Here is a 17,471-nt window from a genome sequence, read left to right as displayed (position 1 = left end):
AATGAAGGAGAACAGTAAACCAACAGAGCTTGGCACAAGTGACAAGTTCTATCCTGCAGCAGGTACTTCCCTGGAAGTGAAGTTGAAAGTTGAGGTTCCTGGACACTGACAGCAACTTTCCTAGGTGATAATGAACCAAAAGCCTGCATCTGTGCTGAGTAGTCATCCACCCCACGCTTGATTACAACATCAACATTCACTGCACACTTACCCTCGCAGTGGTGCACGCATCATGTCATTGAGTCTCTACAGTTTTCCCAGAGGCAGGCACTATAGTTACCCACTTTTTGCCCAAAAGGGACAGTTCAGCGTGATGCATTAACTGTTCATGGTTACACAGCTTAGAAGTATCCAGGCCAATATTTGACTCCAAGTAGTCTCTTAACCACCATCTTACATGCTGCAATATTCAATGCCTAGCTTTGGGGGGCAGGGGCAGGAAAAGTTAGAAATAAGAGCAACCCCCCTTTTTTTTTAAATATCACCTCATACTATCTGGACCTCATCAGTGCAAAACAAACAACAAAATTCTGTGGGTGTATGTCCTCGGTAATAAAAGAAACCAAATAGGACATATGTGAATTCATAGATTAAGTTCATCACCACAGAATCTTCAAACATCTAATAGCTTGTTTAAGTGAAATATGAACAATATTAGAGATGACGAAGAATTTCAAATAATACCTATGCCATCAAGTTTAATCTGTTCAATATGCAACTTTACGTGCAAATTAATTGGAAGCCTTTGCATTTCTGCTAACTTAAAAGCCACATATGGAATCCATATGAAGCATACTTTGAGCCTGCTCATTCCAAAGCACAAGAGTAATACATAATAAATAACCTGAATACTTACTCAACATAAGCAAGGTTGATGTTAATCAAAATGACTGCGCCAAAACTGCTTAGAACTAAATGGCGTCAAAGCGCTGGGACCTGGAAACTTGGGCAATTGGCGTGCACACAGCCTACAGACTGCACAGGCCAAACGTCGACTCCATCCTAGTTCAATGGTAAATGGTGAACAGATGCCTTCTCTCCCCTTGTCCCCTCTACACACACTCCCCGTGCAGCGAGCCCGAGAATGGCTGAGCCCACTGAGACCTAAGCTCCCAGAATAGCAGCTGTTCCCTGGCCTATAAATTGGGAGCTTTGCTTAGAATTTTGCTCGGAGGGAGGAAAAAAGATTTGGGGGAAGGGAGGTAAAAACTAAGAGGGCTAGGTAATTTTTAAGGGCCCTTTCAGCATATAGGTTCTAAGATTATATAATCAGGACTGCAAAAGACCAATTAAAAGATAGTTCCAGTACGTGGGCACTAAAATGGCCCACAAGAACACTGAATTAAATATTTGCATTCTTGTTCAAGATAATTCCAACCTGCTGTTCTTTCATCGGCAGGTTAACCTTTTCAAGAGTGAGAAAAAGATTTCACTTTCCTAAAAGCAAAAGGCCCTGTCTCCTCAGTTTGGAATTAAAGTCACAGAAAGAAGGGAGAAGAAAAGGGGGAAATTCAATAGAATGGACACTTAAAACTTAAAAACTGCACTTGGAAGGTTCTTGGCAATAATTAATGATCTGTTAATGCCTCCAGCTAAATTATAGTAATTTCATAGTTCAAAGAGTTTATTTTCTAATATGTATTTTTGTTCTAGGAACAAAAAATACAATAGTCTTTTTTCCTGCTGTGTCTTAGATACTAAAACTGATCTCTCATTTTTATTTTTAACTTAAAAGAAAATTTCATTTAGTTTGCATATTTATATGTACTGTGATAATGAAATTTCAGTCTTTTATGCAAATGAAATTGTTTAGAGGTGATATGGTCATTTAAGTAGCTTTTCTTTCTCCGAAGAGAAAGAAAAAAAAAATTCCTTAACAAAAAAAAATTCCAAGGATATAGATCAATACATAATATTCATGAAGGATATATAGTGATAATATGTATTTTAAAAACCCAAGGATATATATCAATATTTAAATGAAACATATGTATTTCACAAAATAAAAGATATTTCAGTCCTTTTTAGTGACCCTAATCCTTTCATTTCTGAAATATTGATTCTGCATTTTTTTAAAAAGATGAGTAAAACACTATTTTTGCAGCTTTTATGCAATAGTTTTAAGTCCTCACTGGAGAGCACTTTAAAACTCTCAATGCATACAGTTAAAATATTAGGCATTATTAAATCTTGCAGACTCAGAATAAAATGAAAATGCCACATATAACTCTATCATCTAGCTATCTCTTCATTCAATTTATTCTTTCAAAAACCAACAGATGAAGCTGAGAGAACTGGTATCAAAGAAACACTATTTTCCCTAGGATTCCAGTTATGAGATTTAAAAAAAATACTAAGTAGCATTTCTCCCATGAGTTGCCATGTGGGCACCAACAATAAAACAGGTGCTCAGAAAGTTCCCAATTACATTTTCCTGTCTACCTAAAGGTCATGTTGAAAAACATTTAGAGCTAGGAGTCAGGTTTTTTTTAGTTTTTGTTTTTCAGTTACTTAATACTATAACTCTGTCCTTTAACAGTACAGGGTTTCTCTGAAATGCCTAAAGCAGGTTTATTGATTTTTTTTTTTTTTTGGTTGTGTGAAATTGATGTTTATTCACAAGGTATTTGTTCTGTATGTTGAAAACACTTACTCTAAATGTTATCCTGAGGGGGGAAATGCCAGTAAAGTCAGAAGAAACGCTTAAAAGGTAATGATGGAAAAGCACATTTTTCCTTTACAAACTTAAGTAACTTAGGTTTGCTAAATTCAAAGCCTTGTTAGTGACTACAACTGAATCTTTAAAATGTTTTCTTTTTGGTTAGTTGTTTTGGGGGTATTTGTTCACAGCTCTTAAAGCATTTGACTAAGAGTCTCCACTTTTACTACAACTGAACCAAAAGAAAGTATTACTGGGATGATGGTGAATTTCCTCTCCTTAAAAAAAAAGGTATATTGATGTTGTTGAACTGTTTTTACAATAGAAAAGCATAAATAGCCTGGCTAGTGTGGCTAAGTGGTTGAACATCAACCTACGATCCAGGAGATCTAGGTTCGATCCCCTGTCAGGGCACATGCCCGAGTTGCAGACTTGATCTCCAGCAGGGGGCGTGCAGGAGGCAGCCCATCAACAACTCTCTCATCATTGATGTTTCTACCTCTCCCCTCCTCTCTCTGAAATCAATAAAGACATATTTTTTAAAAAAGAAAAGCATAAAGTGTCCTATTCTAAAAAATGCATCAAATAAATGGACTCAGTCCAAAACCAAACATAATCAATAGTAACCTGAAGAAAGAGGAAAGGGAGGAGCAGAGAACAAAAGCCACTGAAATAGATTTCCTAGTATTTATTTTTATTGATTTTAGATGGGGAGGAAGGAAGAGAAAGAGAGAGAGAAACATCGATGTGAGAGAGACTCATCAAATCCACAACCTAGGTATGTGCCCTGGCGGAATCAAACCCTGGACCAAGCGGTGCACAGGAAGACACTCCAACCAACGGAGCCACACCAGCCAGGGCGATTTCCTAAGTATTTAAGGTTGACTTCCTGTTAGCCTGAGATATAATTTTCCAAAGTATTTTCTTTTTTATACCTAAAATGCAGCTAGCTACTCACTGGGCCTGGGGTTAGCAACATTTCAGAAATAGGGGAATGCCCCTATTTATTCCCTGATAAGAAACAGAACCTGGAGTAGGCAAAAATTTCAACACATCCCTCCACCCACTTTACCTCTAGAGATTCATCCATCTCACTAATAGGTTTCAGCTTATACATGCATGACTTCCTGCGAATTACTTAAAAGCAGTGTTCCCCAAAGTGTGATTCCCTGGTGACCTGGGGTGCCAGAAGAGACAATTTTAGAATATAGCATTAAATAACTTTGAATAAGAAAGTCATTTCCTGTTCTCTCTTTTAATCCTAGTCTAGTCAAGGTCAAAGTCTCCATTTGACGCCAGGATATCGAACACTGCGTACTTGTTAACCTCCACGGTACAAAGGAAAATCTGCCTGGCACCAATAGCTACCTAGAAGTGAATAAGCCATTTTATTGTCATTGTATGCATTGGAACAGTGATATTTTTCAAGTTTCCTTTTAAAAGAAATGTATTTAAGCTTTTAAAATGAAGTCAATTAAAAGAAAAGTAGTTTGAAATTATCTAGATCCTTGCAACACAAAATGAGATCAGTGGACCAGCAGCTTCTGCCTCAGCTGGGGCCTTGTTAAAGGTGCCCGATCTTTGGCCCCTCGCACACATGCTGAATCAGAATCTACATTTTAAACAAGGTACTGGTGTGAACTGTATGCACACTGAAATCTGAGAAACTGGGGTGACACAAAAGTTTGTCCAAAACCATAAAGACAGTTTCAAATGTCTGAGCTCTGAGATGCACGGCTTTAGATCATCAGGTGGCTACCCTCCAGACACCCAAAAATCAGATGGAGGAAGTCAGGACAAAAAGGAACCTTGAGTGCTTTCCCACTGGGTAGTTGCAAACCATCAATGGATTGTGAGATCAATGAGTGAATCTAAACCAGCAGTGTAGGGGGTGTGGTGGGGAAGCTAAAATTACTTTAAATACACTCCTAAAATATCCTTTCTTGCCACACAGATCATTCTTTCTACCAACAAATACTATAGTAAAATTCTCCTTAGCCCTGCCCTTCATCCCTTCTCTTCTACCTTCAAGGGCTGGGGTTTTTTGCACTCCTTCCACATGAGAATGAGTGACAAGGCTCCTCGAAATGACAAAGTTAGCATGCCCTGGCCTTTTCTCCCAGAGCTGAACTCGGTTAGAGAGAAGCTTATGCTTGGAAATAGGACAGCCTGGGTCTTCTGCATCAAGTGACAGTACTGGAGGCAAAAGAGCACAGCTCTCAGTGCATCCCATTAATGCCCCAGGGGAGAATCCAGGGGGCACCTCATTTACCAAGGTGGGTGACTCTCAGTCCATGATCCAGGTAGGTCAGCCAAAATCCTGGCTGTGCGCCAATGGGAAGGACACACAAGCAGAAAGTGTGAGTTAGCTGTATCACTCATTTGATGAAAACCTTTGAAACTTAAGGAATTTGTCTGAAATACAGAGTAAAACAATGACCAAAATACATAGGACTTATGATACCATAGACGTTAAAATTATATAGTTACATCCAGCTAGATATTTCCAGAATATCCAGATTTCACAAATATTAATAAAATGTTTCTATTTCCCCCCAGGTATAAAGCCAAAACTCAACTTCCCAGTATGAAATACTAATATGAGACCGTTTAGTTTTGTAAAGAAAATGAAGAGTGAATCGAACTGGGTAAAGAAAAATGGGAAAATTAACAACAAACAATAGACACAAACTCAAGAGTCTGGTGTCCATGATAAGAATTACATGCCATTCATTTCAATGAAAGGAACACTGTGAACACTTGTTAGATCTTTTCTCGTTTTAGTTATCTTGAGAATGTACTTACGCGAGTAGAACATTACAGAGAACAAACAACATATGTTACAATGTAAGATTATTTTAATAGTCCAGAAAGAAGTTAAGAAAAACAACCAAAAGAAATGATGGGTATTGAGGAAAATAGAATAATAATTGCAAATACCTCTTGCGTATTCCAAGCAGTTTATACATATTAACTCCTCTAAATCCTCATGACTCTGAGATAGTTGCAAGGTCTTAATACTACTATTAATAACATTAATTAACACTATAGCTAAGAATATCACTTTGCAGATGAGGAAGAGACAAACTGCAAGGTAAGTAACCTGTCAAAGGTCATAAGCCTGGGAAAGGAGCTGGGTAAAAATCCAGACGTACTCAAAGTCCAAACTCCTTCCCACCAGACCCTTCTGCCTGCCTGAAGAGCACTAGGAAGCCCAGGTCAGGATGAACCTTTCCTCACGCTCTAATACAGTATTCTAAAAAGGATTTTCCTAGAAGCCCGATGACTCTGGAGTCTTCATCTGTTAAGTGCTGGGCCATACTGATCCAACTATACCTTAAAACAAGAAAACAAAGTTTTGGCATTAAATGCTTCAACAGTGACTAGAACTACAGTACTTACTTGGCAGAATTACATTTTAAGGCTGCTTCGGGGGAAATATTAACAGTTGGGGAAATTTTTGTTGGAAACAAAACATTATACTTTGAGAAATGCTTAAGTCAAGTATTCCTTTTAATAGGACTACTTAATTAAGTAAAAAACATTAAAATAGCTGGCCTGAATATTTATTAGAGCACCAGCTGTTCCCTCTAGATTTTTAGAAATTTGAGCCTAGTGCCAAGTATAATTCAGAAAAAAATTTCAACAAGAAGAGCCCTATGCCTTGTAGTACTTATCCAAATTGTAAATAGTAGCTGGAAGAGCTGTAGAATATCACTGTGTATTTTCATTAAGGTAGCCATCCATTTCCAAATACTATTTTGTTATTGTGGTTGGTAGGAACATTACTGAAAAATTATACATTGCATTTCATAATTAATGATCCTTTATGTACATATAGATAATATCACAGTACTAATCAGAGGGTTCCTATGCCATCTGGGGTTTATTTGTTGTTGTTTTTTCAGTAGTGATGATGACTATGTGCCCCAGTAAAACATCTGTGAGACAATTTAGATCTTTATTCAAAATTTTATCTCTTTCAAAAGACTTCCACTTTAGGAGCCCAGCTATAATCAAATACCTAATTTATTTTTTAAGGGGGTAAGGGAAAGAAAGACATCAAGAAAATCATGGGAAATTTCATTACAAATACTCTGAATATTCTACATTGAAACTTTTCTTTCTAAAGAAAACTGACAAATATCAGGGCTGGGTCTCCCATATTTGCTTTACGGTCAGCTCTCTGTGACAGTGCTGCAAAATTATATATACATGAGGGAAGAAATGTCCCTACTGTGGCATTACAGCACAGTGAAGTTAGTGAAACTGCTGTGGAGATGTAGAAAACATCTCCCTTTCCCCCAGCCCCAAACCAGGCACTGAGGCTGGGGGCGCAGGAAACCCTGGGAAAAAAAGGGTACAAAACCGAGCACCTTGGACAGGGAGACAGGTTTTTGAAGGAAGAACAGTTGTCTGTCCAGGTCTGTGCTTTAGACTCAGTCCACTGCGGTAAGTGTGCAGGACAGCAAGTCTGAAAGAACAAAATGCCTATTTCTTCTCCGTTCCTGTTGAATAAGTATAACTAACTTCTATCCCTATGTGATGCTAATTCTTAGCATACTAATTGCAGCTCAAGTGGTTCTCTTTAACAGAGATTTTCTCATTTTGTTTTTTTATCTTTATTTTTGAGAGTATTACAGATGCCCCCCCACCGCCATTGACCACCCCCCCAAGCTGGCCCGACCCCAGGCCTTCACCACCCCATCGTCTGTGTCCTGGGCAATGCAGCTATGCATATAAGTTCTTTGGTTAAATCTCTTCCCGCTCCGGTCCCCCTTCCCTCTGAGATTCGTCAGTCTGTTCCTCCTTTTCATGTCTCTGGTTCTATTTTATTCATCAGTCTATTTTGTCCATTAGATTCCACATATAAGTGAGATCATGTGATATTTGTCTTTTTCTGACTGGCTTACTTCGTTTTGTTTTTAGGTTTGCTTTCAGGTTTAAAAATAAACTGGCATTTTTGGACTAATAAAATATTCCAGGAGTGATAAAGTGGGCCACATTATTTTTTTTCTCATAAGCAAAGAACACTAGCTTCATGTGCTGGTGAAATCAGCCACCCTTTGGTCAGAACTCCACACCACCCACTCCCAGCTCCCCCACATGTCCCCTCCAGAGAGCAATGGGAAGATATGCCACAGCTTGCCAAGAAAAACAAGCCAGAGCTTCGCAACCTCGGCTGAGCATCAAAATCACCTGCGGGGGTTTAAAAACCAAAAACCACAATACCAGGGCCCTATCCCGACCTGCTGAATCAGATCCCCTGCTAGGAAGACTGAAATTTCCTGACTAACAACTTATTAGTACTTAGTACACTGCTGTATCTATAAAGGGGTGAAATATCAACTAATCCTACAGAAGTCACCCCTAGTCAGTGAGAGGGACTTCCTATGCATAAAGAGATTCACACAAAGGAGACAAACCCATACCAGGAATAATTTTTTTTAAACATACCTTGACCATCAAGATTCAAAAACATCTGAAGGCTAGATTGGTGGTTTTCAATTGTTTGTTTAAGCAATAGAACCCCCCTTTTTTCCAAGCAAAATCCCTCATGGTATCCCAAAATATCAAACCTAATGGCTGACCCTTTCTGGGGAAAGAGGTCAGAGATACTCCCACTCAGGTCCCTGCACACCTCAAGGAAGCCTGAGGCTGCTATCAGTACGATTTGAAAACTACTGGCCCAGAATAAGACATTTAAATGGATAAATATATAGTTCTAAATTCAAACAATTAACTGGAGGATTAAGATTCTGGTTAGCACTTAAGCCTAGGGAGATGGGTTTAACATAAGTTCACTTGAAAAAGAGGGGAAGGCGCTAGCAGGGTAGGTCAGTTGGTTAGAGCATCGTCCCATAGGCCAAGGTTGCAGGTTTGATCCCCAGTCAGGGCATATACAGGAGTCAACCAACGAATCATGAATACGTGGGATAACAAACGATACTTCTCTCTCTCTCTCCCTCCACCCCTCCCTCTCTCTCTTTCTCTCTCTCCTCTCTCTCTCCCCCCATCCCTCTCTTTCTAAAATTAAAGAAACAGAGGGGAAGGTTTCATTGCACTAGAAATTCAACTTGAGCCAACAATGTAATCTGGCTGCCAGGAAAAGCACGTGCAGTGTGGCCTGGGTTAACTATGTATGTATTATCTGCATTGAGAGGTTTACCTTCTACAAAGCACCCTCACATGCATGATCTAATTGGATAACAACTCTCTGAACACCTGGAATTATTTTCCCCACTGCAGGTGAGCAACTGAGGAGCTAACTTGTGAAGAGTACCTTACTCAAAGACAAATGAGTCAGTAGCGGAGGCATCTGCCTCCAGGTCCTAGACACTTGAGGAGGCGGTGGAGAGCAACAGCCCAGGGCTCTCTGGATGGTTGCAACAGCAGGTGAAGAATGTGTTCCATTCTGATTGCTACATTAATGGAGGCATATCTAAATGGGACCCAAGGCAGAGTACCATGACCAGGGCAAAGAACAATCTGGAAATAATAAATGAAAAACACATGGAAAACTAAGAGCTTTCAAAGATATAAATCAGAAGGTTTAGGAATGACATAATGCTATTTTTAAATGATGAAGGGCTATGGAAAAGGGAGATTAGACTTACTTTGTATTACACAAGTGTAACCTAGGCCATTCTCCTTCTCCTTCTGAAAAAATCAGTCCTAAAGCCATTACTGGGGACAAGCACGGTGGGTCTTTGCTCAGGATCTGGCATGAGGAGGGATGTGGAAGCCCAGAGCAGGATATCACAGCCTGATCAGAGTGAGAGGGCTGCTCACACTGGGCGTGGGGCTGTGGCACGGCATGTTGGAGCACCAGCAGGTCAGGAGGGCGCCATGGGAGGGGTGGGGGCGGCAAGGAAGAATGGCTTTCTCAAACAAGCGAACTGCTAAGATTAATGGGAGCCAGGAATCTCACTGTCAAAGAAGGTAGTTATAAATACGGAAAAGGAAAAACCTAGAATAAACACTGTGGTATCACATAGGGATCTGAGGTGTCACTGGGAACTTTTGGGTCCCAAGTGTATAACTAGATACAGAAGTGATGATGTAAATGTGTGTAGGTGTGCAAATATGTATATACATACACATATTCCATTGTTCCGTCCACTGAGAGGTCCCAGGGGTGGTGATATCCTCACTTCATAGCCGTGAGCACACTTAACAACCAGATGCTGGCTTCTAAATACCATTCTCCACTCAAAGGAATCAGGGCTCCTTGGAGAAATGGCTGATACAAAACAGACGACACCAGTGAATTACCAGATGAGCTTGGAACATCCTGTTCTGCCAGAAAACAAAGGACTCAAGGAATGATGGGAGTTCAAGGGCACAGGAGGCAGCCTCAAAAGACTGCCACTGAGGCCAAACCTGGACCAAGTGGAACATCAAAGCAAGTAACGAGAGTAACAGTTTAATTAAAACACACTGAGAAAAAAAAGAAAACAATAGGTTCTTACTGATGTAAGTAAATTAATTAATAGATACAAATTTTGATAAAGAATGGGCTATTTACATAGTTTCAAAGTAACTTGCCACAAAATTATCGAAAAAGGGGGGCAAAGGGTAACTTTTTGGTGGAGAAGCTTGGCAGACAACACTTTAAACAAGTGATCATCATTAGTAGTGGGAAAAACAAAAATCGGTGCCATCTGATGGGATGCAACAGTAAGAACACAGCATCATTTCTGTATTTTCCTGCCAAAGACACACAGCCTGGCTCTAAGAATAAGGCAACAGCAGACAAGCCCCAACTGAGGGACATTCTACCAAATAACTGGTTTGTAATCTTTAAGTGTCAAGATCCTGACAGTGAAGGACTAAAAGAGACTAAAAAGACTTAATACAATGTGTGTTCAGAACTGGACCACTTTGCTGTATGAGATGTGATTGGAACAACTGGGAAACTTGAATGAGGTCAAAGGACTAGATGATGGTGCTGTACCAATGGCAATTTTCTGGCTTGGATGGCCGCGCTGTGGCTGTCTAAGAGAATATCCTAGTTCACAGAAAATACACTCTCAGGTGTTGTGTGATAGCCATCATGCTGGCAACTTTTTCTCAAACGATTCTGGATAAAAACAAGTTGTACCACATGCAGTGTTTGTACAGGTGTGAGATTATTTCAAAATAAACATTAAAAATCAACAACAGTAAATTAGGCGGCTAGAAGTTGCAGGGAAACCGATTACATCTGGTTTGAGGATAGATGAAACTCTCTTAACGATTAAAGTGGTCCAAAAACAGATACATCCTTAGAAGGGGTGGCAGGATGTAAAACAGAAAATGCTTCACTGAATAGGAAGTTAGAGGAGGAGACACCTATGTACTTCCCAGTGATTTCATAATTACTTCACTCAGCAAACATTTATTAAACACCTACTGTGTTTCAGGCAATGTGCTAGACACTGGGCTTATGAAAATGACTGAGACACAGTCCCTACAACTGAGGCCCTTATAATCCAGTGAAGTACGATGATTCTGAAGGTAGAAATTGTAAGACAGTCATCAGTGTTAATATAGAAAGAGGCATGTGACTCAAGAACACTGTCTTTAATACTCCAATTTTCTTTTATGAATTTTTAATAGATGACACAATAGTTTGTTTTTCTATCATATTCTTTAACTGCATTTTCATCCTAATGTTTTTGTGCTTGTGGGTGGTGTTAATTGAGGCATGCGCAAAAACTTTATCACTTTTCAATTATGAACAGATGTAAGAGACTTGATGTTTTATTTTAAAATAGCAAACATCTTCTAAAATAAGTTTCAAAGGAGAAGCTAGGGCTGTAGTCACCGCAAGAGACTTAACACTCCAAAAGTGAACGCTGACATGTTCTTCAACGCCTCAAAAGTCACATCAAATCTCTGTACTCCAATTTCTTCATCTGTCATAGTACACTTGTTAGATGCTTGGAGATGCTTAGAAGAGAGACATTGTAATTATAAAGCTCTGTTCAAATACAGGTGGCTTTCACCTTCTGCCAGAGACTGTTGCTGTGGCCACATTAAGACAGAGTGATCCATCTAAATGAGCTCGCGTTGGCCCTGGCCAGTTTGGCTCTGTGGTTAGAGATCCTGTGGACTGAAGGGTCTCAGGTTCGATTCCAGTCAAGGGCACATACCTCAGTTGCAGGCTCCATCCCATGCAGGAGGCAACCAACCAATCAGTGTGTCTCTCTCACATCAGTGTTTTTCTCTCTCTGTTTCTCCCCGCCCCTTCCATCTCTCTAAAAAAAAAAAAAAAAAATCAATGGAAAAAATACCCTCTAGTGAAGATTAACAAAAAAACAAAATAAATAAATGAGCTCATGTTGGCAATTTTATGGTAGGTGGAACATTTTATTTTATTTTTTATTGTTGACTCTATTACAGATATCTCCCATTTTCACCCCCTTTGCCTCCCTCCACCCTGTCCTTCCCCTCCTAGGTCTTCACTGCACTATTGTCTATGTCCATGGGCTACGCATATATATTCTTCTGTTGGTATCTTCCCCTCCTCCCCAGCCTCTTCCCCTCTGAGATCTGTCAGTCTGTTCCATATATCCATACCTCTGGTCCTATTTTGTTTGTCAGTTTATTTTGTTCTTTAGATTTGGGCGGAACATTATTTGGTTTCCCAACTTTTCCCCTTGGCTCATTTCAGTCTTCCAGGTATATCATCAGGTGAGAATGCTTCAGTGTCTTCTCACTGACCCAATAGTGAGTGACCAGACCAAGCAAATCCGTATTCAATTACTTCCCTCATGGAGGTCTGTACACCTTTCTTACGCTTTTCCCATATGATACTTTCATAACCATATTTAGCTTTCTTCCTACTATCTCCCTGTAATTCAAAAGGCAATTTAGACTCCCATATGGTTGCCATCGAAACTAACAGATGTCTAGCAAATTAAAGCAAAAATTATGACTTATAAACTGCTGATGTATCATCATTCCAGAACATCTTACAATTTATAGTGAATCATAAGATAAGGCTTCCTACTTGATGCTCCCCCAAGGTTCCTTAAATCTCTCTCCTCTCTGCATTTAAGCCCTGTGGAAAGAAATTAGGTACAACATTCTGCCATCAACCCAGGAAAAACCTCCACTTAAAGACGTAATGTAGTATTTGCAAGCACATCATGGAGAATTTGGCCTCATGTATCCAAGGCTGTTCCAATCCTTGTACAGCAAAGAGAAGAAAAAAATAACTTAGTTCTCCCAAGTCATTCAAGGCTTCCACTGAGACTTTTTTCTAACAAGTGACAATTAAATCTACAGAATCCATTCCTCTCATCTCCCTTAGATTCAAAGGGTTATCATCATTACTTGGTGGAAATGATGCCAATGTACTACTAGGCTAAGGTATTCTAGACATTGTAAAGTCCAGGATGGGACTAGTATGAGATAACAACAATAATGATATTCACCATTTTTAAAATATTGAGGCTTGGTAATACATTTGCTCATTGAATCCTTTGGTCTACAGTTCCATTAGATGTTATCATTCCTTTATAAACAAGAAGTTAAAGCTCAGTACAGCAGACAGCCACAAACCACACAACCTAAGCACCTGTCCATCAAAAGATAGAATCCCTTTCCTCACCCTCTTGAAACTGAGCAGGCTCCATGCACAGTTTAACCACTGACAGAGATGAAAGTTACAGTGGGCCAGTTCCTGGTACAGTGTTAACTGGCTCGAATTTTCTTCCATTCTCAGAGATAAGAAGAAGCCACGTGTAAGTGCTCCACCCAACAACCCTGACAGCTCTCAGCGAGGCACCCCACCCCAAATGAATCTTCAGTCACTCCAGCCCCGGCCACATCTCTACAACTACAAGAGATCACAAGTGCCAATGGCCCAGATGAGCCTGGTCAAATCACATAACTGTGAGATAGTAAAAATAAAGTTCTGTTTTAAACCACTAAGTTTGGGGGCTTTGTGTTACGCAGCAATAGACCGTAAGAATACTGAGGTAATTTATTTGCCTAGTTCAGAGTTACAGCCAGCGCAAAACATCTAGTAATGGTGGGTGATGGGATGTGAGGGTTCAGTACCCAAAAGAAGCCACTATAAAACAAAACTCCCTTTTTCTTCCTTCCTCTACCCCTAAGCAGCCTCGGGGTTTTCTGAGAAATGTCCTAGTATGGTGACACCCTCAATAAAATCAATTTCCTTCAGGCTTGAGTTCTTGCAATATAAAATAGGGAAAATAAGATTTTCTCCACCACCCTGTGATAACTAATGAGAAAGGAATCTGTACAAGATGTTGACTTTGTTACTCAGAATATCATTACAACTGTTACATAAAAGGATTCAGATTTTACACATGAAATTCTAACTCGAATAATAAAAATATATTTAATGACTCACAGGACTACATTTGAGATTCACAGTGGGTACAGGGGAAAATGCATACTCTACCAATAAGTGAATAAGACAATAAGAAATTTAAAAATTATTTTTTAATGAAAGAATCTTTGAGGAAGAAATAAAATAATAAAGTTGATCTTCAGACAAGTCTTGGTAAGAGAAAAGGTCTATAATTTAACAAACATCCCAATATATGCTACTTTCACTATATATTAGTGCCCATCTGTAGTATTCTTCTCCCCCAGCATATTGGAACTCAATGGACTCATTCTTGTTCAGAGCTAGAAAGAACCTTATAAGTCCTCCAATTCCTTCATTTTAACTGCTGAGAAACTGAGGATCAGGACACTTAACTGAGCAGCAAGGAGTCAAACTGCTCATTAGTAAGAGAACCAAACTCAGTGCTGGTGCTACTATATTTTCAATTTTTATTTTACCTCCAAATGTCTTCAGTGTATTTCAAATTTATTCTGGCATTTCACAGCATAAACAGGAAAGACTTGGAAACCATGCTCTCTGTTATCAATCTCTTCTTCATAACTGTGTAAGAGTCGCACCGAGTCTGCTCTTTCTGGCAGTCACAGAGAAGATGATGACTCTGTAGAGAGCACAGGTGTGCAGCTTTACAGAAACAGGCTGCCAAGTTACTGACCCCAGTTCTTCAGTCACTAACATCATAGTCTGAATTACTTTCATCAAATATCATGGCTGCCTTCCTGCTGATCACCACTGGCGATCAGGGTACTGACAAACTAGGAGGCTTAAATATGGGGTGATTTTGAAGCAGAAAGCAGGATGGGAAAGGTGGGGAGATGGATATGAGTGGAATGTTTTAGAGAGACAAAAAAGGAAGAGGGGCAACAGAAAGCAGAGTGAGAGAAGGGCCCTTATGACAAGGGCGTCTATGTAACAATTTGGATTTGGGCAGCTCAGTTAGTTCCAAAGTCTCTATCTGCTTTCAGGCTTCCCATAAAACTCCCCCCAGAGATGAAGGCCTTCAAAATAAGATAAGATGTGGCTCTATTCTGGAACTGTCTATGCAAGCACTTTACAACTCTTTGAAGATCTGCACAATTCCACAGGTTTTGCTACATTCTAATCCATAGAAAAGACTAAATTTGCCTCTGCACACTGTACAAAATTATACCAAGCTCTCAGGGAAACAGGCCCAAACCCCTTTATTTCTTTTCTACCTCCTGCTATGAAACTGAAGAGAAAGTCCCTGGGTGCTTTTTGTTGCCCGGCAGCTAAAATGTGCAACTTTTGGAAGTGTTCAAGTAGAATTGAGAGGCCTGGGCCCATACCCCCAAACAAGGTCCCATCCCAGTTACGCAGTCCCTGACTCTCAAAGTCAAGGAGTTTCAAGTTCAGATAAAATGAAAACTCCTCACTCAGAAATGTCACAGCCCCCCACTTTTAAACCCTCCCAGCAGGGGTTTGGGGGGGGGAGAAGCAAAGAAAGAAAATAATTTCTTCTTCCTATATGTATAGCAGTGTTTGTAGGGAGGGGGATGACTGCTAACAGAAACCATGTACAATCGCTGGAAAAATTTGCCTGTGAATGATGCATATGATATTTATTCATGTGTCCCTCTCATTATCTTTATCATTCCTGATAAAGATGACACAGAGTGTTCTCCAATCCCTTCCATTTCCTTTTGCAAAACATATGTATGTGACCCATGCAAGATACTCCTATAGAAAATAAAAATAAATAGCCTGGTAATTGTGTGGTAGGAAAAAAAACACAAAGAGCTGTATGGACAACTATTCTCATAGATGTATATGTTTACAGCAAATGGCCAAAATTAAAGGAAATCAAAATAAATACACCCTGTGTTCAGATTGCCGTGGATTATTGATCCCGCCTTTGCATTACTGTTTATCTCACACTGAACCTACAATGAACAGCAACTTGGAGAACCCCCCCAGACAGCCACCATCTTTACTTTCCACAGGGTGGGGGCAGTGCCCAGGAAGGGATGGGATGGGATGGGATGAGATGGGCCGGCAAAATAACACGGTCTTCAAACCGTTTTACCCTGGTCCTAGTGAACTCTTTTGTCTGGTTACGGAACGCGTTTGTGAGATCAAGGAAAAGAATCCAAACAAAACAAAAGAGTAGGCGTCCCAGCCTAATTACCGTAGGTGCCCAGCACGTCGTAGCGCCAGCAGAGCATGGTCTCAACCTTGCGTTCCAGCATTTGCTCTCTCAGTACCCCCAATAAAACATGTCTCTCACCCCTTCTCCTTTGCATTTCCCCCAAAACGGCCCCGCTCGATGTCACTCCTTAAAAAAGGAGGAGAGGCACGAACACATGCAAACCAACGTTGATGGTCTCTTACTACCCTGACAGCAATACGCACAGAAATAAACCCAGGCACCTCACGCGCCACTGGCCAGCCCATTATGCAAAAGGAGCGCTTTCCAGACGCAGGGGGAGAGCGCGCAGGAAACGTTATTTACGTGCCCATTACAGAGCCATACACCGCGGCATCTGCATCCCACACAAAGCCCGAGATGGTGCAGGAAGAGACACGCCGAGCTCGGCACCGACCGGCCGCGGCGACCCGGGCCGAGCGCTCGTCCAATCAGAGCCGGGTGAGAAGATGCACCTCGGGGTCGGGCGGCCCGATTAGCCTTCCCTGTTATGACACCACGCTCTGCCCGACATCCATCTCCCCCCGGGAGCAGACCTAATTCATGGGGCTGCTCGTTTCTCCAACTGCCTAGCCCTTGCTTTCACCTAGTGGTCCCTTAAAAAGCCAGCCCGAGGCCTGGGTGCTCCCTCTCCGGCTCGGTTTTCCTCTTTCCCCCTCCCCATTCCTAGAAAGGATGAACTGTGTCTCCAACGCGCGAGCTGGAGGCGGAAGGCAAACGCCTCTGCAAACGCCTCCCCGGCTCCGGCACGCGCCCGAGGGGCTGCGAAAAGTAAAGGCGGCGAGCAACGCGGGGGGAGCCGTCGCCAATCGATCGGCCACCAAGAGTTGAAACCCCAAAGCGCTCCAACTTACCCAAAATATGACATTGAAGCCAAATATGAAATATTTGATGCAACAACTGACTTCAGGACCCTTGTAGTGCTTCCCGGACATCCTCTGGGTTCATGAAGACACTTGCCCCGGCAGCCCGAGTTTGGAGCCCCGGAGCGCTGGTGCTCGAAGCCGCCCGGCGGGGAGCGGGGTTCGGGGCCGCCGCTCGGGGCCGCGGCGCGGCGGCCCGGGCCGATCCGCGAGGGGACAGACCGGCGGAGAGCGGCTCCCGAACCTCCAGCCCCTGGCACGCCGAGGCCGCCGGAGCCGGGGTGCTAACGAGCGCGCAGGGAAGCCGCGCGCTTCAAGCAGGGAGCCTCGCCACAGCTGCCCCCCAGCACCAGGCGAGCGCCCGCGTCCGTCCACCGGGCAGCCTTCCTGTCGGTGCGTCTACGGGCTTCAGGCAAACGC

At 41.5% G+C, this 17,471-nt stretch overlaps 1 protein-coding gene across 5 annotated transcripts in view; it reads right to left on the bottom strand.

The window, feature by feature from the left end:
* TSPAN5 (tetraspanin 5) overlaps window positions 1-17,231 on the bottom strand; it is a 160,052-nt gene extending 142,821 nt beyond the window's left edge. For 3 of the 5 annotated variants that reach the window (XR_001603045.2, XR_001603046.2, XM_016211193.2), the window contains exon 1: window positions 17,043-17,231. Coding sequence is in view for 2 of the 5 variants with exons in the window: in XM_016211193.2 (XP_016066679.1) it covers window positions 17,043-17,123 (81 nt within the window). In the remaining 3 variants the exon portion in view is untranslated. The remainder of the gene's footprint in view (window positions 1-17,042) is intronic. The other 2 variants (XM_016211194.2, XM_087826502.1) reach the window with 2 other exon arrangements.
* Window positions 17,232-17,471: the final 240 nt, after the last annotated feature.

Source organism: Miniopterus natalensis, chromosome 1 (genome assembly GCF_054644295.1).
Source record: "Miniopterus natalensis isolate mMinNat1 chromosome 1, mMinNat1.hap1, whole genome shotgun sequence".
Lineage (NCBI taxonomy): Eukaryota > Metazoa > Chordata > Mammalia > Chiroptera > Miniopteridae > Miniopterus > Miniopterus natalensis.
This window is presented reverse-complemented; position numbering and strand designations above follow the sequence as displayed.